The sequence below is a fragment of the Wyeomyia smithii genome, chromosome 3 (genome assembly GCF_029784165.1).
Source record: "Wyeomyia smithii strain HCP4-BCI-WySm-NY-G18 chromosome 3, ASM2978416v1, whole genome shotgun sequence".
Classification (NCBI taxonomy): Eukaryota; Metazoa; Arthropoda; class Insecta; order Diptera; family Culicidae; genus Wyeomyia; species Wyeomyia smithii.
The window spans coordinates 78,360,651-78,385,600 of record NC_073696.1 but is presented as its reverse complement, the minus strand read 5'-3'; the positions used below and the strand labels follow the sequence as shown (position 1 = coordinate 78,385,600).

The following is a 24,950-nucleotide window of genomic DNA, read 5'->3' as shown; positions in this document are numbered from 1 at the left end:
CCCTCAAGGGTGACGTTGTACAGCAAACAGGAAAGCTCATTACCTTGTGTTAATCCTCTGCGCAGTTCATGGGGGCCCGAAAGTATCCTCAAAACACACACAAAGCTCATCACTTGTACCATCCAATGTCGTGCATGATCTGCCATAGCTATTATCGATCTACTGTACCGAAGGCCGCTTTGAAGTCAATTAAGGTGTGATGTGTGTGCATGTTGCATTTGCGACATTTCTGTGAGATCTGTTGGATTGTAAAGATCTTGTCCGTAGTTGCGCTGGATCCCACAAAACTCTTGTACTGGCCCACGAACCTTCTGGACAAATGTGATAGACGACGAAACAGAATATGCGGCAGTATTATGTAGACAACATTAATAAGCTAGATGTCACGGAAGTGGCGGCACTCCAACTTATCCTTTTTTTTTATAAATGGGGCAGACGGTACCCTTCATCCGCTCGTCTGGCAGCACTTCATGAGCAGGCTAGGGCAGGTACGTGATCGTTCCCGTTTCGCTTCTGCTTGCTGTATGGCCATTTAGGTGTTCGTCGAAGTACTGCTTCCACCTGTCGACCGCCTCACTGGCATTCATGAGAAGGTTCCCATTCGCATCGTTACACATGTCGGCTTGCGGCACATAACCTTTGCTACTCGAACTCCTCATGTTCACAATCCTCTTGCTGGCTTTCCTTTTGTCCGAGAATCGTGGTCATGTCGTTCCTTGCACGTTTGTAATTAGCCTTGTTCTCCCTTCACCGCTGCTTCGCATTTCCCGTCATACATGTCGTTTCTTTCGATAGGTGCCTCCACTTCTAGTGTGACCGTTGCTGTCTCCCTGATAGCTATGCGAATCCTGCATCAGGCGTCTTCGAGTGGTGACGCGCCAAGCCCCTTTTCCGTGGGTAGTAGGTACTGCTAAGAGCTGTTGCGCGCATTCTTTCGCAGCCTGGGAGTCCCAGAGCTGCTTGATGTTAAACCGCAGAGCTCGATTATATGTTGCATTATACTCGATCGTCAGTTTTAATCGCAAGCATACTGCTACTATGTAGTGGTTCAAGTCAATATTCGCTCCGCGATGGTAATGTCAGAGAAGAACCAGCTCTCTATGAGAACATGGTCAATTTGGTTTGCTTGCGTTGGTCAGGTCATCTCTAAGTAGTTTATGGATGTCTTCGCGAGGAAAGAAAAGAAAAGTACTTCGGATTGCCAGTTCTCAGTAAGCTGCCAAGTTAACCCATCGCTGGTCGATGACGTTCGTCTCGGTATGCAGACTGTGCGGGTCGATCACCTGTTTGTACATTTCTCACCTTCCGACCTGAGCGTTCATGACCTTGATGACCATCTTGATGTCTCGACGCGGACAGCTGTCATAGAGTTTCTCCAACTGCACGTAAAATGCTTCATTCTGTGCATCGGGTCTTGCTTCGTGAAGGGAGTACACGTTGAGAATGGTGTTCTGCCAAGCACTATAAATCCAGTACCCAGTTTATTGGCGATTTCCGCTCTGATAGTACTGTGGCCACAACTGCTTCGTACCTTCTCTCCTTTCCGGTAAAGCTGGAGCACAACGATGATAAAAGGACTGTATTCTCGCTGATCCAGCAGGAACAGGGCGCCACTCAGGACGTTCAGTAATCTACAATTTCATCTACCGAGCTTTCGATCGTCGTCCTTATTTCGTCACCTCGTCGATGGTTCCTATTCGTATTCACTTATTGAGTGTTCGTGAGTGTTTTCTGGCATGCTGCCTCACTAGAGCTGCGGATGCTTAGTCTCGCGACGGGGACGCCATCTTGGGTTTAGCTGGCGAGACACCACATTTCACTCTTCAACCGTCCGCTTCGGATCAGTCGCTGTTTGAGCCGCTTCTGGCATGGGTAACAGACGCTCAGACAGGCTATTCTCCAGAGAGAACAGCTCTCTTCCCTGTAAGTATACGACCAAGTTTTAACCGGTTCACCGATCTTCCCTTGGTTGCTCTTATTCCAGTCAGTACCACGTGGAAGTACGAATACGAGCTGCTGAGCATTATACTCTGAACCACACTGGGGTCTATGATTTGATGCTCTAGTGCCCAAGTTTATTTCTAGGCAGACTTCGGTAAAATCACTATGTACCATTATAAACACTTTTCAAGTATTTATTGAAACTTTTTAGAGGTTTGACTGAAGCCCGCCAAATGTCAGCATTGAGCACTAGAGAGTTAATTGTATTGTGAAGAACTCTACTTTTTGATAAAACAATATAGGCTTGTATTTCTCTGCAAGCAACTTTTCTAAGAACCCATAGAAACCAGTGAATGTCGAAAAGATAATTATTCATTCATTCTTGTTTATTTCAGATGTCCAGTAAGCCACGTCGAGGGACAGACAGACGGAACTATCAGCGATGTACTGCCTCCCGCACAACGAACGCCCTGCTGCTGACCTCACTCACAGTGTTTCTGAGCAATCTGCTCAGCACAGCTCACGGGAACCCGATGCATCCGTTCTCATCAGCGCGTAAGTGGTCGCTATTTTTTATTTATAAAAACGCTAGTTTATTGACCATATAAATTCAACCCAAAGCTCGCCACGCTTAGTTAGCACCAAAAATATGATGAGCGTTATTGCGAAACTATTTGGATGTTGTTCGTTTCACAGAAAGGAACGTCTGCGTTCCTCTTGAACACAAAATGTAACATAACAAGAGAGATGAACTCCCAGACGTGTTTCTCCAAGTTCAGCTCCAAGTGATTTCAATCTGCCAAACCCTAGATTTTTGTCTACTCCATTTTCGATTGATTAACCAAAGATGCTGCGAAAACACGAAGGCCACTTATGTCTCCAAAATTATTTTAACAGAGGCCAATGGCTCAAAACCGGTTAAAATAATAATAATTTAAATATCTGTCAGCTTCTAGCTCATCGGCACACTACGGAAACCGTCACAAATAATAGCCTAGCCGTTTTGTTGGTTCCAGTAAGCCATTATACAGCTAAGAATTAGTCAATAAAATAAGCGGGTGACAACGGGACATGAATACGCCAGTCACGCCTGCCGTCAAGCGAATCACCGTTAGTCAGTTGTGGTTCATTCCTTTTCGAAAGATTGTCCATGTCCGTCGCAGCCCCCTGCCCCTCTTGGCCACCGTACTTGGCAGTGAATAAACAATCCATCCGCCTACTCCCGCCCGGTACCGCCGGCGTCACAACCCACTCAGCAAACCTGCTTTCAAGCTCATGAAATGAAAGTGAATTTCCAACGACGAGTTCGGTTTGACCCAGTTCCGATGTAAGGTGTGCGAGGTGTGAAGTCAAATTTTCTGCTAATGGAGCACGGTTTTTTGATGTTGATTTTTTTTGGAAAATCATCACCCACAGATCCGCAAGCTTGGCAGTACGTCCAACCAGCCGAAGGAGAGTCATTGACCTGTGGAGGACACCTGGCGATGAGGATGAATCGCGAATGGCGTTTTCTTTACGACTTATGTTTTCTGATTGATATTCAAGCAGGTGCCTGCATCGAAATCCTGTCGATCATAAGACACACAGACTGCACGGTGTTGTTGAAGAGATGTGTTCGTGTGTCTTAGCGGTGCGACGAATTGTGAATAGCAAATGCGTTCTTGCTGTTGTTTTTGGCTAACTAAATGACGCAATCGTTAGGCAAAAATTGGTTCTTGATTAGCTATCCAAAAAAAGAAATATCAAAGAAACTGCCTTCACTTTTTTGTGCACGAGAAGCCTTGAACGTGAGATTTTGCGGGTCACATTTTTTTCAATTCTCTGAACTCAGATCAGTGGGTCCCAAATGAACCAAAACAAACCAAACAAAAAGATCTGAATTATATACGGTTATAGAAATATGGCTTTATGCCATAACCTCAATCTATGTTTCTTGAAGAAGTCCACTTTATTTTCCTAAATAAACATCCAGGGTCAATGTTCACGCGTTACTGTATCGCTTCGCAACCACGTTAAACTTGAAAAGCAACTGCTAACTAGCTTGTTACCTGCCCACCGGTGATCATATTGCATAATCGTTCTGTAGTGACTGAAACTGGTCCCCGCTGCCCGGTTCTAGTTTACGGTACACGCGTACTTGACCATCGGGCCAGTCAGTCTAGACCTTTTGGCTGTTTTGTTTCGCATGAACTCTGTGCATCAGGAAACCGTTCACCGCGGGACGCCTTGAACCATTATACTGCTGGGGCTAATCCAGAACTGTTGTTCATGGAAAACAAGTGAAACGACCGGCTCCACGCAAGAGAAGCAAGAGTAACGGACTTTCGGACGGATTTATTACTTTAAAGCATTCGGGGTGTGGGCCGATTTGGGCAGAAGAAAAGATACACTTTGTCAGTTATTTGTTCCAATTTTATGCACAAAGTGCTGTTGAACCAGTTGTACATTGAATTAACATCGATAATTTTGTTGACTCCGGAGTAACGCATAAAAACATCAATCCGTTGAACAAAAAGGGAACATATTAATTAACGCCGCAGTAATGATACTACTGTATGCTAATTTAAGATCGAGTTCCTCTGTGTAGGCAAGATGCTCACTGTCAAGATCACATAAATCAGCTGTCTCGTCGTCCGGTTCCATATTTTGCCCCTAAACCTTGCATAATCCGTGCTCGGTCGCAGGGGCCAACTCTGCCAAACCAGCGCAGACTCGCAGCAGGGCATGGCCGAGCGCGATCACGTCAAAAGCCACTGGTTTCGCGGTTTGTGCTTCAACATTGGGGTTGGTGTGGATGTGGGGAGCTGCTACGGTAATGGCCCTCTGATCTACCTTTACTACCATCCCATTCGGTTGGTGTTGTTCTAGTACAAAAAGTCTGCCATTATTGATTATTATTTGCATCGTATCATCCATGTTACTTCAATCCGCAAGCGTTATTTGTTCATGTTATACTAGACCTATAGTTGCCTGAGGTTCAGCTTCAGAACCACGTTTGGCGCACAGTCGGACAGGGGCAACAAAGCGATTTTGCGGTTATGCTTGCCACGGTTTTTATTTGCTACTGCCTTATGCTCGCAGTTTTCCTGTTTCTTGGCGGGGCTATCGTGCCCTTCTCAAAGTCAAGTTCAAGCATAAATATTTTGCTTCATGGCTCTGCTAGAACAATAAGTTTTATGAAACACTTTATGTGTTGATTTGGTTATGCCTATCAAGGGCTGTGTCTAGAAGAGTGTTACAGAGCCCGCCACTGAGGCTCTTCAAAAAACCAAATGCCATTAGCAGTAAAACTAATAAAAAAAGGCCAGCTTCAACAGTTCAGTTGACACAATCGAATGATATTAATGGTTCAAAACAGCTGGTTTTATGTTCTCCTGCAAAAGAGAGCGTAGTTGTCTTTTTAGAGCAATTTGTTCAGAGAGTCCTCAGCATTCCGTGATTAAAGCTTTGATTTATGCAGGATTAGATAGGAGGGAAAACAAAAGATGAACTTCACATAGAAGATAGTGCATTCTTTCTAAGTCAACGTCATAGCTCTTCATCGGAATCCCTATAGAAGTTATTAATAACAATCAGTGTGAACTCTCACATCATCATTAGGGTCATAAAATAAGACGTTACTTCCGAGGCTCCGCGTAGAAGCTAGTTCTTCCTGTATAATCGTAGCCTCATAATGATGACATGTATTGCTTTACAGCACATTGGCATGATTTATTCCACATTATGATACAATTTTTATTATGCAATCCAAATAAAATATCAAGTTTACGAAGCAATACAGCCAATTGTTGTTCTATGGTTATTTGGTTATTCGCTTTATTTTAGCCAACAAACTGAAGAATGAAGAAGATATTATTGTTTAAACAACACTTTCGGATATACCAAGTGCAAATTTGTTTTTAACCAACAAAAATGCAAGTTCAAGTTTCACTTTTTTTAACTGGACCTTAAAGGTTTTCCCTTATCTGTTTGTTATGGACCTCCTCATATTCACTAGACTTACTTAGTGAAAATAACCTACGCTGACTTTCCTACCACTCACTGCACTGCTGAGATGAATTCGATAACATTCGAAGAGCAAACATGCGTGACGGGCGGCTGGAATTTTTGTTAGTTTCGAGATGCAGTGCAAACAACGCAATCAACTTTCCTACCTAGATGCTCCCCCAATTTGATAACTGCTTAAAAGACACACTGTAAAAGCACTGCAGTGAGCTCTGTTGTGTCCTTTCGAGTGAGAAAGCTCATTCCAGTTTATCATTTCTCTGGGGTGATTTTTTTTCAATTTCACCGCGATGTTTATTGCAAGTTCTTTAGATACAAACGATTCGCTGCTCTCTGAAAAATATTTTTCTTCACGTTAGTGATTCTCTAAGCAGAAACGACAAGCCTGGTGTGAAGTGAGCTTCCAGAAAAGATTAAATAGAGCTAAAAACATTTTTCATCGATTGAAGTCTCCTCGCTGAGCATTCAGGACCTGCTATAGGTGCTTTAGCATGCTTCCAGCCAGGATATTAAGGTGTTGTGGATCCTGAGCTTTAAAATAGTTATTTTTATTGGTAAACTCATTTTTGGCAACCAAATGCATCGAGAGTCGCTTACAAATTCTCAATGAAGTTAAGGTGCAGCGGGTTGATCCAACAAAACCAGAACCAGACTTGATCTTCTCAGCGGTATGCTTCGAGTTGTCTTGCTGGAATACAAACTTCCCTTCCAACCCCGTCTGGATTCTAAATTTTCCCGCAGGATGTTGATGTAAGACTGTTGATGCAATAATATGCTGTCAATGGTTTTTCATGAGACTTCCCACTTTACCCCACGAAAAACACGCCCCAGAACATTATCATTTTTTGGTGGAAAACAACGATAGCTACACCAATAGCGACCACCAGGTGGTTTTCTCCACAACATATAATGAAATTTGGCAATCGAACGTATTGTTGATATGGGGGATTTTGGCTAAACGGTCTTTTAGTTTGGAACAAATTATTTGTTTCTGTCCAACGTTACAGCACCGATTGGTGTCTTCATAAGGGGAAAACAGTAGCAATTTTTTCCTGATGTAGACACCAACCGACGTTGAACCGTTGGACAGAAACAAATAATTTGTTCCAAGGTAAACCACAACGTGAGGCAGAGAAGAGTATTCGAGGAGGCAATAAGGAGAGTTGGCGAGGGAGGTAGTATGCTCCGTCCGAGTGTCCGAGCCATACTATCGCAAGCTTCTGATACCACTATACCAAGAGCTCACCAGCCTAGGAATAGAAAGTCACCGGTGTACTGATGGACTGACGCTATAGCGGACCTCCGCAGTGCGTGCCTCCGTACAAGATGGAAGATGCAACGTGCACGAACCGAAGAACATAGAGTAGAGTACAGAGGATTTGCAAGATCGGTGCTTAAGAGTGCGAGGAAGAAAGGCGAGTAAGCCCCCTTGTTTTGAGGGACTTTGCGCGAGTGCTTAAATGGCCAACACAAAAGATGTGTTGACGCCTACCGAGCAATCACCAGCAATGCTGGAACGAATCATAAAAGGACTCTTTCTAGTGTCTCAGGCATAGAGCAGGAATGGTCGTCCATTCTGCCGATCATGCAATCCGTAATGGACGGCAGTCGTACCGAGGCTGAGGAAGAGGGTACTAATGAGGAGCTCATCGTGATTGACAACTATTTGAAAGTAAGTAACTTAGCCATTAAGATAGCCCCGGGATGTTCCAAAAAGTCACACAGATGTGCCGGGATAACTGCCTCTTCTAAGAGTGGTAGAAGCGACAGAGACTGGTCCTATTGCCGTAGACTTGAAAATGGCCAGGGAACCTCCGTCACCAGAACGTTCAAGAACGAACGAACGAAGAAATCTTTGAAGATCTTGGGAGTTATAGTCGACGACAGGCTCATGTTTAAGAGCCACGTTGACTATCCCTGTTCAATAAAAGGATGTTGTTATTTGGAAAGGGCTTGCTAGAACCCTTAGAAATCCGGCAAAGTGATCCTGGTGAAGTATTAAACTTTCTAGAACTGGGATCGGGTGCATTGTCAACCAATGTCTATTACACCTTTACTGTGATAGGATATTTGACTAGTACCAAATAAAATATGGGTCAACAATAATCCTAATCAATGGATGTAGTTGTGTTTTTGGCTCTACAGAAGAGGAACAAAAAATGCCTGAGAGAGAGAGAGAGTTACAACGGGTATTGCAGCACTACCACGGATGATGTCGAATAGTTAAGCGGTTTATGGCTGCAAGCGGAAACTTTCAGCCAGAAATTCTCGATGGGACGTAGCTGGAAGACTTTGGAGGGGTTCGTCGACTTGGGTACCACATCGATATTCAGCCGCTCCATCTCCTCCAACGGCCAGGTTCGGCCAGAACACCGCGTCTTCGCCTTTTAGGTATTTCTTGGTAAATGACGCAACTTCTGGCAGGCATTTCAAACTATAAATGTCTCTCTTGGGGAATACGAAGTGTCTTGCCAGTCGTTGCCATCTAGGGTTCGATATGTCTCGTCTTCCATCGCCACCGCCACGTCGCGACTCACCGGGACAATCGACTTAACTTCTTATTCAGCCGCTGCCGCTGTGTCATTGCCTGCAGCTCTGAGACCAGTGGACGGGACTGCCGCTTCTTTACATGCCAAAAACCATCAGAAAGTTCGGATTATTAATGTTGTCATATATTTAACTTCGTTAGTTGAGAAAGTAGGCTTCTTGTGCACTCACGACTTCTTAATTTTCACGTTGTTTACCCAGGAGATTTATTACAGAATGCAGACGTAGTAGTAAATGTTACAATGGTTTCGAATGGATGATAAGGCCTTACTCTAACATTCTAACAACTTCAGATATCCTTTTTTGAATTATTTTATGGAAATAAGCCCACTACAAACAACTATGTTAAAATGCATGGCACTTCAACTTTTAGTTTAAAGTTTTAAATGGTTTCCCCGCCGATGCCCGCGCTCATTCAAAGACTAAAATGTTCCCTCGTGTTCATGAAGACAGGAACAAACAAGTTTTCTGGGCAATTTTCTCCTAAACGTTCACAATATCAAAAACAAAAACGAGCGTGCGACACGCAAGCGGCCATTTTTTAACAAGCAATGTTAGCTTAGAGCACCACTCATAAAATTAAGGTTCGAACTACCTGAATATTAAAAGCCGTAACGCATACCTCAACTTTATTTGATATATCTGGATCGTGGAATTCGAGATTTTTCGGTGTTGTCCTCTTCGACATGCTATAAGTAGGCGTAAATCATGTTTTTTAAGATTTATTGCTTAATTACCGTTGGTAGAGACGGCAACAGACTGGCACTTTTCGATCTCTTACTGATGCAGTAAACCCCACTGTGACGTGAGAGTTACGATACAAAAGCCAGCCATCAAACAATACTCTCTACTTAGTAAATGATGACGTGCGATAAAGTGTGCAAGCGATACAAAATAGCTATTTAGTGAGGTCGTCTTATACGTCTTGCGGTGGTGTAATCGGAAACGCATCTGACCGGAGATTAGAAGTTGTTGGACTATATTTTTCGTAAATTTCTAATTAACTATTTCCCCAGTTAGTACATTTTTCAATCGTCAGCTGCACATTTACTGCTTGAAATAGAAATAAAAACAGCTCGACTTGCATTATAGTCAATAAAAATAAGAAAGTTAAATTTCTCAAAAAATACGTCAGGTACCTTCATATACGTCAGGTAACTTCATATCCAAGAAATAGCTTCCCAAAATACTATTCTCTTCAAACTTTCTTTAGACAATACCCTTCTATTTTGCTTCCTTGAGGAATTAGCGACGAACTGCCCTAGCGGTGAAGTTTTTAACTAAATAGCCATTACCAAAAGTTGGCCAATAGTTTCAGGATCAACATTCGAGAAGACATCGTTCATATAGGAGGCAACTCTTAGTAGTTATTAATTTTGCCCCGATTTCAGTCCTTTCCGAGCACTGTGCGGCTACAAATAGTTCGACCGGAAACTGATAGCTGATCCCGCAGACATTCCTTTAGGCTCTTCCTGACTTCGCGCACCGTTTGTACATCACGAACCAAAATTCGAACAGCCCAGATTGAGCCCTTTGCTTCAATAAATGTTAAAACGCAAAATATAAACAATCTTGGAGTCTTTTGATGGAAACTTATCGATAATATCACGATTTTTATGCAGGCACGTGTTTGACATTTTTTGCCTTTGAATACTTTTTTTTTCAAATACCGTAAGCCGGAGTAGGATTGTATAAGTGGGGGTGAGATTGTGCCATACAAACCTATTGTTTGTCAGCCATCTCAGGACGATCAAAATGTCAAACTTTCTTGAATAAGTTTCCTCGAATACTTAACCAAGAAAGACTAGACTTCTGACCCGAAAGAGATGACTGACAAGTCACGGGTTGGATGGCACAATCCGAATTAACGTGGGTTTGAAACCAGAAACGTTTAAGTGTTTATCTAGTAAAAGACTTAGTCCAAAAAATACCCTCCGCCCACCGAAAGATCCGGAATGACCGTCAAAGAGGACAATTCTAAATACTGGTTCTAGAGCGTCTCGGGGTTTTTCTAAAGCCCTTCTTGCTGGACTACTTTACGCGGATTTTAAAATAACGTGTTTTTTCACGCGGATTTTTGAATTAACACGGTTTTTACACGGATTTTTGAATCAGCGCGGTTTTTTTACGCGGATTCTCGTATTACCGCGGTTTTTTTACGCGTTTTTTATACGAAGTACGTATCTCCCGCGTAAAAAAACCTGACTTTTTTCGTTTTTGTGGGGTTGTTTTTGAATATTTTTCATAGTTAAGTTCAGCACCGCATTCAGTTATTTGACTCACAGAGCCCATTGAACATCACAGAAAAGTTAATTTTTCCCATAACTTTTAAATAAAATCCTTCAAAACACAAACAAAAAAACAGGAGGGTTGTGTGCAAAGCCACGACCGCAAAGTTGAAGTAGAATACTTTTACAAGAAAGATAACCCGGCTGTTTACTTGTCAGTCATTTTGAAATCGGATTTGTTTCGTATATACCGCTTGTTAGACACAGTATCAACAAATCGTAATAAACTTCACACTGCTGTGCATTTGCAGCAGCATCAAATCACTTCCAAAAAATTTAGTAACCTTGAAAAAGGCCGATGCTGCAATTGCAATTTTCATTAAATCATTGCATAAATAGGCTGACCAGATTTTCTCGGGATAAAAACGGGACAATTGGGTTCAAAAAACGGGACACATGATAAAATTGATTTTTGAAAATGTTTACCAACCAAAGCATACAAGCAATTATTCATTGCTTTGATGAACTTGCCCGATACCAAAGAGTGTGATTTTTTGCAATGAGTTCCTGAAATTTGTCACATGATGATCGAGATTTTGACTAACAAATCAATTTTTAATCGCGACTTTTCATCAATTAACGATAGGGGATGTCCTTCAAGTGGTGCGGAACTGTTAGGAAAGCACAAAACGTACTCAGAAAATCCTGGCTGCTTGGAAACTTATTTTCCATTTGGGGAAATTTCAATGCAAAGCTCTATTTAAGATTTTTCAAGGAGTATCCGAAAACGGTACAAAATGTCAAAAAGACGGGACGGTTAAAAACAGTCGAAAAAAATCACAGGAGGGTTGTGTGCAAAGCCACGACCGCAAGGTTGAAGTAGAACACTTTTACACAACTCTACTTACGGCTGTACATTAACCTACGGCCGGGCGAATCGGTTCGCGCCGCTTTTCGCGTTTAGCACGGCAGAGGCCTAATGCGCACGGCCAACACAATAGAAAGGTGTTTTCACATTGAAAATTGTACACGGCTTTAATGGAGTAAGTGTTGGCAAATGCATCTACCGCTAATACCGCCGCTATCGTACGAAAGCGCGTCGTTCCATGTGGGGAATGATACTAACAACGAAAAATGACGCGCGTCTAAGCACACCCGAACTGTATCGCCGTGCCGCTTCCATTTACTCCTCATCGGCCTCAGGGAAGTACCGGCTGCACCTACCGCTGAGGCTATTACCATACTTCTACTGGTACCCAAAGCTATTAACTCTTCAAATTTAGTGTTTTATTTGTCCTCAAAAGAACAATTGTTCAATTCCATATCGGATATAATGCAATCGCATCTCTGTAATATTACCGACAGTAATATTCTTCTGAACAAAATGATCCAACTTTTCCATTAGAGGAAGTGCCGGCTGATGTACGGCAAAATACTCTCCCGATCGCTCGCGTTGGCGTTCAGCCTGGCAGAGGCCTGAGACGTGGTGACCAACCACAGAGCAAGTGATTTGTTTAATTTGAAGGCAGCCACAGGCGCAACCCGCTGCTATCCTCTGTTACTGCAGGCTGAGTGCTGATATCTGCTGCTACTGCTGTCAACATTGTGAACGGTCCATCCAGCTCACCTTCCGACTAATGAATGTAGCTAGTTTTCCCAGAAACACTCTTTTATAGCCGAAAGGTGCTACGAAATGGTACACGCCTTTCAGTTCAGTTTTTCCATTCCCTAATGTTCTCCAGACGAATTATTCCACAATTCGCTTATGATTTTTAAAAAATCTTAAAAAATAAGATAAAAATTAGACAACTACTACAGAATTTGATTGCGCCCCGCACAGAATGTCTGCTTGTGTTGATTCCAGAAAATAATTAACCTTCAATTATTTGTTTATGGCGACACACGCAGAGAAGAACCGCGCTGCTCCTGAGACGTAGTGACCAACCACAGGGCTAGCGCTGCTGCTAAGGAAGGACGACTGCTGTTGTCGCTGTCTAGAACTATTGTGAGCGGCTTCGGCTGAAACAGGCTCTTATATAGGCCCAATTGCAAGGTATATCATTCTGTCGACTGTGCTTGGGAAGCAGTCATATAACGACCAATCAGAGGTCGAATTTTTCGTTTTGACAAGGCTTGACTATTTTCAATAGTACAATAGTGTGAATAATAAAATAACAATTATCTTCTTTCGGGAAGAATCTTAGAGGATTTTCCAATCTATTGCTACAAGAACGAAGGAAATCCATCGAATACTAACCGATTTATTAGCATTTGAATTTGGACATATTTTCCTCTTTTTTCGGTTTTAGATTTTCATTTCACATTCCTATGTAGCCGAACTTCCTGAGAGAAGTATTCTACTTCAAAACGGTACTGTCCCGTTCAAAACGGTACGTATGGTCAGCCTATGCATAAATGCTTCATGATCAGATAAACCCGCTGCAACTGCTACGTCATTCGTAGCCATGCCACAGTTGTGGCCGCTATACGCTGCCATTGGTAACGCAGCCCCTGCATCAACTGGCCCAGCTGCCATCGATGCTGAGATCCGCTGCAACTAGTGCGCTATCCATTGCTACGCAACAGCTGTGGCCGTTATCCACTATCGCTGGTATCCACTGCACTGCTACTGCTGCTGCTTAGGGATGACTGCTGTTGTCGCTGTCTAGAACTATTAATAGCGGCTTCGGCTGAAACAGGCTCTTTTATAGGCCAAATGGCATATTTTCAATTGAAAGGTATATGATTCTGTCGACTGTGCTTGGGAAGCAATCATGCAACGACCAATCAGAGGTCGAATTTTTCGTTTTGACAAGGCTTGACTATTTTCAATAGTACAATAGTTTGAATAATAAAATAACAATGATATTCTTTGGGAAGAATCTTAGAAGATTTTCCAAGCTATTGCTGCAAGAACGAAGGAAATCCATCATATACTAACTGATTTATTGGCATTTGAAATTGGACATATTTTTTATTTTTCGGGTTTTAGATTTTCATTTCACTTCCCTATGTAGCCGAACTTCCTGAGAGAAGTATCCTACATAAAAATTCTTAAAAATCTGAAATTTTTACTGCAAAGCAGGATTTAAGACAAAACTTTACATGACAAAAGATCCTCGATATCTCATTGGGAGATTGAGTTATTGTCATTTTTATATGAGCAATTCTCGCTGAAACTAGGCCACTAGGTGCACAAGGTCTTTCAAATTTGATATAAATGCACATAGTTATTAGAAATAGAATCAAGAATTGCAAAAATTTCAACTTTTCTGAAAACTGTTCCGCCCCTTGGTTACCAAGGGGTCAACAAATTCGATCAAACAAAAATGGCATTATCATTTTTTCTCTATTTCTAATAACTATGTGCATTTATATCAAATTTGAAAGACCTTGTGCACCTAGTGGCCTAGTTTCAGCGAAAATTGCTCATATGTAATGGAAAGCTATGCATTTTTACAAACATGTTACAACTTTTTTATTTTGGGAGATAAAAATAGCAACGTTCAGAAAACAAATGCATTTTTGGATGGCTGATAACTTAGTAGAAGGTTTAAAAATTCAGAAAAATCTGGGAAACAAGTTAGAACGAAAATTGTGATTTTTAACGCTTCCTCAAAGAAAACTGTATATTGCTCGTAATCTGTAAGAGATAGAAGCATATTGTCTTCGACAAAGTTTGTTGTTTTAAGATATCCTAAAATTTTGACGAAGACACCTTGCGTCTATCTTAGCCATTTTTTCATGAATCACGTTTGGGCAACTTGAAAATAATTTTCTAGAAAATCGGAATGTTCTACAATAAGGCTATAAATAATATATAGTGGTCATGGAATAACATTCATGGTCATGATTTTAAGACCCCAACGAAAACATAGTAAACCATCTATTCATCAGTTTCTAAGTTCGCAGTTAGATCAAGGAAGTTTTCAACATCGGACTCGGTGGAATCCGCAAAATTCAGCCCGAAGTCTGAATCGAAATCCTAACAGTCTCAATTCATACCAGGTTATGAATTGAGAATGTTAGGATTTCGAACGGATCAAGTGATGTTTTCGAGGTCCAGAAAAGTATGTCTCAATTTCGACAAAAACTAACCACAAATAAAGATTTAAGATCGACCTAGCCTATTTTTCAGTATTTAGGAGTTTGTGTCTCTGTCTTTTCTCATCAAACCCTGGTGATTTCAGCAGCACTCGATGAGAAATTCTTCTACGAAGAGATGTAGAATAGATTTTTAGAGATACGGTACTGATTCTAAACGTTCCTACAGACGACCATGTTTTAATGAATGTTAAATAAGTGTGTTTTTTTTCTGTATGGACTTTTTCATTGCGACCAGAATCGTAGATCTATTGTAAGATATGCCCGGGTGTCTGCTGTATCCCGCACTTCTGTTGTTAGCAATACCGCTATTGAGGAGTGGCATGCTTATTATTATTGTTTATCAGTGCTTGTGTGTAATGTGATGTGTGCGCTTACTGTTCTACTATACCGATGCTCGTTCCTCTTGCCAAATATCACCCATTATAATACCCTGGAGAAGTTTCGTAGTGCGTCTTTCTGGCCTTTCAGTTTTATTAATAAGAGGGACTTATGTGTTGTTAAGAGAAAGTCACGCAAAGGTGTTATAAATTTCAGCGTAAAGGAAGGGTAAGTGGTGAGGAGCCTGAGAATGAACCCATACTTCAAGTCCAGTTTTGACATCGAATGGCCTGATTCTACTAAGATTCGAGTCCATGACCATTCGCTTGACAAAGCGAACTCTGTAACCTTGCGGCTACGCAGCTCCCCTCAAGTGTGGTAATGGAATACAAATGATAAAATAGCCCTTTGTCACAAAGAATAACCTATTTTTTATACTTTGCCAAATGAAACTTACTGGCAAACCTAGCGCTAGTTAAATATAGAAAGTGTATTCCTTGTTTGATTTTTTATTATCTGCGTGATCCAACCTTTCCGTAAATTTTGTCTTCACGTCAGTATTGAGCTATTTATCCGTAAAATCTTGAAATTTAAAAGAAGTTCAAATGTTTTACAAAAAAAGTGCTTCATATTTGCTAAACTGCTGAGAATACTGTGATTTGAGTTATGGATTTTTGGAAGCAGTTGAAGCCTGAACAAATCTGCAATATTGTTCATAGAAATTTGGCAAAACAGAATTTTCCAAATTTCTAAATTTTTGTTCATGGACGAATAGATGGATGAAAAAATGATTTCTATTCCTGCGACCCATGGTATTGTATTGTACGTCAGTTGTCCGCACTATGTTGTTGCACTATGAAAACATGAAGTGAAGTAATAAAAAATTATAAAAATATTCAATATGAAAATTTAATATAATATAACTATAATATAATAGAAAAATTTACTCTTCATCGCTCAGGTGTATTTGGACATTTTCTGAGGTATTGTCATTACTTCATTCACCAAGATTGTGCTTGCTTATTGCTTGCTGAAAAATTTTGCTCCCAAATTCAGGACCGAATTACTAAACTGACGCTGGATAAAGTTTCGATTTTTAGCCGGATCCACAACATAAGTTTGACAAATCTTGGTGGAACAAGATTTACGTGAGGCTGGACTATGCTCACTAAGAAGATGTACTCAACTACTGCACTTATAGTCAGTTGTTTAACTATACTGGACATTAAACCATCTGAACTTCGACTTAAGTGATTCAATTATTTTAGAAATCCACCGGTCCGGGTTTTCCGTGCAACAACTGCCACATTTTGGAATCCAAACTCTCGCTTTTCGCCGTGAGCCGCCCCGTCACACAATCGTTTCGTTATAATCCACCCGCATTCGGCAGAAAAGTGAAAGCATCAGCTGTTGAAACCAGAAATGATATTCTTTTTAGCAACATTTAACCTGAATCCGGTGCTCGGTCAAAACCAGGAACCCAGGTGCGGAGGAGGTTTGTCACTTTCGTTTCGTAATTAAACAGCGGAAACCGACTTTGGGTGCCGGAACTTTCACCACCACTGGCGCAGCCCAGTTAGCAGCTTGCATCTCGTTCGAAACACACAAGCAATTGTTTGGGCGGGGTGTTAGCTCCCGCTGATGGGCGATTAATAATTACCCATTGTTTGCGGAGAAAAGCCCGCCGGCTGTCAGATTTAATTGAATATTTTCGAACCACATCGGCAGTGTTTAGTGTGAAAAGAGATTTCGAGTGGGGTCGCAGCATTTCGCACGTAGATGATTATATTCATTCAATGCTGGAGGTCAACTGTTCAATGGCTGCATTGTTATTGCTTGAGACGAATTACAGCCTTAAATTGATTGGTGCTGGCCACTTTTTGGTAGGAAAACCAACCTTTACACACAACGTTCAATCACTGACTTCTTTCAATTTCATTCAACGTGTCTACTAATAGTATGCAAATTCCCTGCAAAACAAGACGGAATTCCGATTCGGATTCCGCTTTGCTGATTAATGCGCGAGTATGCCAAATTCGTCAACCGAATGACGTGTAAACGAAAGGTACCAGTAGGAAAATGCAAAATCGTTAGGGATCTAGGCGTAATCTTAGACTCCAAACTCACATTCATAGAACATTATAATACAATTATCAACAAAGCAAATAGTATGCTGGGCTTTATGAAACGCTTCGGCCACAATTTTCAAGACCCATATACAATCAAACTATTATATATTACATACGTCCGACCAATTCTGGAATATTGTAGCATTGTATGGAATCCCTATATTGCCACACATGAAGAACGCATTGAATCTGTCCAAAAACAATTTCTTTTGTACGCGCTTCGTAAGCTAAATTGGACATCATTTCCCTTACCATCATATGAAGCACGCTGCATGCTTATAGACATACAAGCACTTAAAGAACGCCGCGATCTTTCAATGCTTTATTTTATCAATGACATTATTTCTCAACGCGTGCAATCTACTCAATTATTATCACAACTAAATTTTTATGCACCCAGTCGTCAATTAAGAAATCGTAAAATATTTTCGGAAAATTCTCACAGAACAAACTACTCAAAAAATGGCCCAATAAATCGCATGATGCGTCACTATAACCAGCACTGCGAAAATATCGACATCACCATGGGCAGAAATCAAATAAAAAAACGACTAACTACTGGAAATAATGTATAGAATATAAGAAAACATTGTATTATTATAACTGTAGTCTACATTTGCTTGACGAAATAAATAAATATGAAAGTGAAGGCAACAGCTTAAAGGGAGACAGCAGCCGAGGACTACATCACGACAATATTTCAGGTTTTTCCCGTTTCATCGCAATGGTTAAATACTGCATTAACACCAGCCTTTAATATGAGCAAAATAAGCCTTACTCAGTCTGGTTTTAGTACTTTCCTGTATGGCAAGTGTGTCGCGCCCACAGGTTGCATCTCCACCGAGTTCACCAATGCAAGGACTACATTGCTGCATTTTATATTCCGCTAAAATGGGTCAATATCGTTCAATTATTCGACATATTTGCATCTTAATTGTCACGAACGGCAGCCAACTCCAACGTTCAATCAATCAACCCGGGGTCCGCCTTTCGTCACGTTTGAGTACGTTTATAGCCATTTGTTTGTTTGTTGCTGATTCGGGGACAGTTGCGGACCAGATTAGCATATTCCATTGAGGGAAGCAAACAAAACGGAAGATAAAAAAAGTTTCATCCCACAATAGGATTCGGCGCAAGATGAAATCCCGCAGCTCACGTGACCAGCCCATTTCCCCAAGGGAATCGTGATGCTGCCCGTAAGAAGGCCTTCAAGGCACCGCATGCAGATAGCCGGGAAAAAGAAGCAAAAATGTGGGACTCCCGCCGGCACTTACCATGTTTGTACCGGTGCGCGGAGAAAGCGAAGGTAAAAGTGAACGAATAAGTGGGTCACTTTACTTTCTTTCCCTGTGCGGGCTCTTTCTGTCTGGGGACCACAGCACAACACAGGGTGCTCTGCGAATGGATTGTTCTTGTGTAATAATAAAAATAATGATAATGACAACAAAAGTAATAAATATGGCGATACTAGTTATGAGGGCCCACGATGATGGTGGCCGGATGCGGCGACGAAAGATATTTGAGGCATTTGCACGGCGGGTTCGTTCTTGTTGACATTTTACTCTGCAGCAGAGAAAGTTGCCGGGAGAGCAATGCGTCATCTAGTGCTATTTTGTTAGCTGTTTGTTTCGACCGACTAAACTTGCACAGCGAGTTGCTTTGCTAGGTTTTATTAGTCATCATTATTCCGGTTGTTTAGTTTGATATTAGCAACTCTAGTGAAATGTCAACAATATTCGGATATTGGAACTTTAGTAGGATGAATGACGGCTTCGGCTGCATTTCTATTCTATATCATGAAACCTTTTTGTAACGGGGGACAACTAAAAAGTTGGAATTTTTTTCTACTGCTGTCAAAAAAGATGGATGAACTTGAAGACAAAATGATTCAAATGATATGGGACATTTGAGAAAGGCCTTCTGACGAAGTTTTCTCATGATACCGGAATAAGAGCGTTGCATTCGAAGGCCGTCCGCTTTTCGAATGCATCTCTCGATTATACCAATCAACTGATCGCAATTCCTTAATCTCCAGTTATTTCTGCACCGAAGTAACTCAAAATTTCAAAGAAATCTTTGATTGGATGACATTGAGGTAGGTTTTTTGGGTTGCGTATTTGAGGTACAAATGGAGTCGAGTGGTTATTCAGAAACGTTTGTGTTTTTTGATGTAATAATATGATATTTTATCTGGCCAAAACTCAAACTTTTCATCGGTATAGTGTTTTGAAAGAAATGGAATCATAATTTTGTTCAAACATTCGTTCTGATATACATTTTGAGTGATAGCCAAACCACTAGAGTTGAACCATGATTAAGACATTTTAATTGGCTCCGTAAAACATTAATTTGTATTTTGCCGTGTCAAATAAATGTTGTGTGAACAAAAAAAAATGAGTTAGACATGAAGGAATAAATCCTTTTTAGTAGAATACCCTGGCCGGTCTTCCACTACCTTCCCATAGTTCAGGTTTCATACACATACACAATAGAAACCGGAAGTTTTCGCTTTTAAAGTGGTTTACCGTGAACTTTTTGCCAAAATTGTTGTGCAGTTTATAGCGAGCTGTACAATGCGCTTGTGGAATTCTCCTTGTTTCGACGCCATTTTTAACAGAGCTGGGTATGCATGAACAAAACAAAAAAAAACTGGGGTAACGATAAGGAAGAGAGCTTTCATATACATACTCTCATTTCACTCTGAGCGTGTTTGTTGTGGAGTAAGAGAGCCTCTAAAAATGTAAATTTTTAAGTTGTCACCTGGTATATCCTATCATATAGAATAGATTTATGAAAAAATAATTTTAGATGCTAGTATACGTCTCTATTTACATTTGTGAGTGTAGAAATATTTATTGATACACGTGCTACGTACAATCAATCACAGAAAAACTTGTAAAAAAAAAAAGCAAAAAATAGTAAAAACATTTCCAATATATTGTCACAAGCCATCCCCGGAGGGATGCGCGTCCTGTAGAGCAGAAATTTTGTGTAGGGGGCCGTACCTAAGCTGGCTACGCAATCCGTGATAAGCCCTCACACATTACGAGGATACCAAAATAACGAAATTTATCAACGATTTCGAAAGTATCTCCATCACCAACGCCCGCAGGGCTATCATGTTCTCTGCCAGCCACTATGTACTACGTTTTGGCAGTGTTTATGGTAATTCCGATTCTTGTAGCTTACCTTCTGAGAGCCGTTGAGGCCTCCTCCACAGCTCTACGATAATGTAGATGTCGTCTACGGTAACACCTTTCAAAGTAGAACAATAAGATCGAGAGGCCGTCACCTTGCTTCAGACCAACCATCGTACCTACGCGTCCGAAACTTCACGCGTTGTCCTGATGAATGATGTGAAACCGCCAACGACTACACCTCACCCTTATCGGTTTTGCTGGGGAAACATATTCAAGCATAATTTTCTACAACTCGTTGGGTTTCACTAAATCATACGCCGCCTTGAAGTTTATAAACAGATGATGTGTCTGGAGGTTGTGTTCCCGAAACTTTTCGAGGGTCAGTCTCAAGATAAAAATCTGGTCCGTTGTAGATCGTCCCGCTTGAAACCTGCACTGGTATCCGTAACAAAGGCTTCCTGCAACAATCTCAGTGTATGAAACAGGTTGCAGAAGAGAATTTGATATGCGGAAATGAGCAGGGTTAAGCAAGGATAGTTTCTACAGTCGCTCCTATGTTCCTTCTTATAGATGGGGTATATGTGTCCTTCCAACCAGTCTGTAGGTAGTTTTTGGGTGCTGCGTAGCCGCAAGGTTACAGAGTTCGCATTGTCAAGCAGATGGTCGAGGTTTGAATCTTAGTAGAGCCAGGCCATTCGATGTCAGGAAGTATTTGAGCATGGGTTTATTCTCAGACCAGTTCCCTTTCCTCTACACTGTAATTTACAATACCTTTGCATGACTTTCTCTCAGGGGCCATCCACATACCACGTGAACAGATTTTTTAACGATTTTGACCCCCCCCCCTCCCCCTCAGTGGACAACTGCCCATATAAATTCTAAAAAAATTGTATGGACCGTGGCCATTAGCCAACCCCCCCTTTCCCCCTCAAAGCTGTCCACGTAGTATGTGGATGGCCCCTTAACTAAAATAAATTTTTCTTATCAATAAAACTGGCCACAAGGATGCACGACGAAACTTCTCCAGGTAATTATAATTGGTGATGTTTGGCAGGATGAACGAGCCTCGGTATAGTAGAACAGTAAGCGTGTAAAAGGGAGGGTAATATCACATTCCACACAAGCACAGATAAAAAATAATAAAAAGCATGCCACTTCATAATAGCGGTATTGCTAATAATAAAAGTGCCAGATACAGCAGACATCCGGGCATATCTCACAATGGATCAACGGTTCTGGTCGCAGGGAGGAAGTCTATATAGGAAAAAAGAAAATAGTTTTTCCTCAAAACCACATAATGGTCTGGTTGCACTATACAGCACCTTTTAAAAACTTGGCCGGTAAACCGTCCTTCTCAGCGGCTTAGTAGTGGTTCTTGAGCTCTCTACAAACTTTTATCACCTAATTCAAGGTTGCCGGATTTACAACTCGTTCGTTCTCCCCAGCAGAAAAGACGCCAGACGACTCAGCCAATGCAGTTTTTTTGGGAAACCATGTGCAAACATAATCTGATACAGCTCACTGCGTTACACTGAATCGTACACCGCCTTGAAGTTCATGAAACTTTTCGAGAGTCCGTCGCGAGGTATAAATCGGGTTCGTTTTGATCGTCCCGCTCGAAAACTGTATTCACCAAAAAAGGCTTCCTAAAACGAGCTTAAACTATGGACAGGATATAAGAGATTTTTATATACGGAATTGAAAAGGGGTATGTATGGATAATTTTTACAGTCGAGTCTATGTCTCTTCTTATAGATAGGACCAACCAGTTTGTAGGTAGGTTTTCCTCAAATCCTCATAATAATCGGGTAAATTGCGCTCCCTCCCAACTTTGACAAGCTTTGCCGGTAAGCCGTCCTCTTCAGCGGCTTTTTAGTTCTTCAGCTCTCTGCAAGCTTTTAGCACCTCGTCCAATGTTGCCGGAATTACAGCCGGTAGCTTCTCGTGTCATGCCTGGTGAAGCAGCTCGCCGCCCCCCCCCCCCCCCGTGGACGCACCTCTTTTCATAGCCACGGTGTTCCAAATACCGTTATTATAAAATTAAATACACCATCCAAACTGTTAATGTCAGTTGGTTTGTATCACTGCTCTGCACTTCTGAACCAAATTTGAAAATCATCGTTGGACCAATTTTTCAGTTAAGCCTTTTAAAGTTTTAGGGAGGATGTCTCATACAAATATACTTGAACAACCCTTCCAAAACGAACATTATTTTTTGACACCTTAGTTCACTGGAATTCTAAAGCTACGTACCGCACCTTAAAGCAACATCAACATCAGCAGAATCGGTGACACCTGTCAGTTCCTAAAAAGGTCTATAGTGAATCCACAGACAAACAGACGTGTCACTCAATGATGATTTCTTTGTCCAATCCGTTTTTACGAAAATTTGTCAGTACGCGGTAAGCTCACATGGTGGAGCATAAGAATAACGTTGCGAACGAGGACGAGGATTCTTAAGGTTTTTTTTTCGAAGAGGTATATCTGTTCTTCTGGGGTGAATCTATCAATATTATTTATTATATATATTCGTGGATATATTTGGGAAAAAGTAATGTTTTTTCGAACAATGCACGAACTTCGTTTTAGAAACAGGAGCAGAATCGAATGAAAAACATGTTGTCTAAACCTTTTTTTTTATTTTTGTTTAGTTATTAGACAAGATGAATGGAGCATATACTTACTTTGAAGTAGCACACAAATTCTTTCAACATTGAAATGTTAAAGAAGAGGTATGCCACAAAAGATCAAAATAATGGTCGCAGTGGTCCAAATCTTACAAAAAAAAACATTGAGATGTATATGTAGTAACTAGACAGGGATATAAAACTAACGTTTTATGAGATTAATGTCGAAAAATGTATTTTTTCATTGCCACGAATACTTCAAATTTCATGACCTCTCATTTAAATTGAGCCTTTTTGGTCTATTATGTTCACATTATTAGCTATTTGTATAAGTTTAAACCTCAATTTTTAATCTTTTCAATGATATTCGAGGTTTGAGGCAACCATCTGATTTTTTGCAAATTTTGGAACGGGTCTTTGAGGCATCGTTTGCAACCAAAAGCCAAAAAAATGAATTGTGCCAATCATTAATTCAACTAACGATATATGCATCCTGTTTCACGATAACTTGGGAGCGATAAAAACCCTTAATACCTCAAAATCATTCAAATCACAATTTTAGCTCGCAGTCTTCAATAACATAAGAGGTTATTCGTCTTAGAAGGAAAAGGTTGACGATTTAGGCTAAACATAGTTTATAACTTTGCCAAAGATATCCCGGTACACATAGACATAGACGTAGTATATTAGGAATAATTATTCTTATAATATATCTTCGAGAAACCATCTAACGTGAATAGTTTTCAAGGTATATTTTTTATAATTGAAACATGTTCGTCTTAAGCCATCAAGATATAAAGCTTCCATTGGTATAGTATTCGAATTCCAGTGTGAACTGAGGTTCAAATGATATTTATATGGTTTAGATTGACAAATGGCTATTTTATCCGGGGTTTTTTGAATCGGAAATTTTCCCAATGGTCCTAATAAAGCTCAAATGTTCCAGAAAGGTTGTCAATGGGCATATGTTGTCTACAAAACAATACCTACTATGATTTATGTTTGTTTTGGAAGGGTTGTTTAAGTATATTTGTATGAGAAATCCTCCCTAAAACAGTTTTGATGGCGTATTTTATTTTATAATAACGGTATTTGGAACACCGTGATAGCAGATAGAATACCTCAAAATCATTCAAATCACAATTTTAGCTCGCAGTCTTCAATAACATAAGAGGTTATTTGTCTTAGAAGGAAAAGGTTGACGATTTAGGCTAAACATAGTTTATAACTTTGCCAAAGATACCCTAGTACACATAGACATAGACGTAGTATATTAAGAATAATTATTCTTATAAGATATCTTCGAGAATCCATCTAACGTGAATAGTTTTCAAGGAATATTTTTTATAATTGAAACATGTTCGTCTTAAGCCATCAAGATATAAAGCTTCCATTGGTATAGTATTCGAATTCCAGTGTGAACTGAGGTTCAAATGATATTTATATGGTTTAGATTGACAAATGGCTATTTTATCCGGGGTTTTTTGAATCGGAAATTTTCCCAATGGTCCTAATAAAGCTCAAATGTTCCAGAAAGGTTGTCAATGGGCATATGTTGTCTACAAAACAATACCTACTATGATTTATGTTTGTTTTGGAAGGGTTGTTTAAGTATATTTGTATGAGAAATCCTCCCTAAAACAGTTTTGATGGCGTATTTTATTTTATAATAACGGTATTTGGAACACCGTGATAGCAGATAGAATACCTCAAAATCATTCAAATCACAATTTTAGCTCGCAGTCTTCAATAACATAAGAGGTTATTTGTCTTAGAAGGAAAAGGTTGACGATTTAGGCTAAACATAGTTTATAACTTTGCCAAAGATACCCTAGTACACATAGACATAGACGTAGTATATTAAGAATAATTATTCTTATAAGATATCTTCGAGAATCCATCTAACGT

The 24,950-nt window shown here is 40.5% G+C and overlaps 1 protein-coding gene across 6 annotated transcripts in view; it reads left to right on the top strand.

Annotated features, from left to right (window-relative positions):
• LOC129726899 (serine proteinase stubble) overlaps window positions 1–24,950 on the top strand; it is a 134,787-nt gene that overhangs the window by 76,463 nt on the left and 33,374 nt on the right. For all 6 annotated transcript variants that reach the window (XM_055684114.1, XM_055684117.1, XM_055684119.1 and 3 more), the window contains one exon: window positions 2,337–2,496. In XM_055684114.1, coding sequence (XP_055540089.1) covers window positions 2,337–2,496 — 160 coding nt within the window. The remainder of the gene's footprint in view (window positions 1–2,336; window positions 2,497–24,950) is intronic.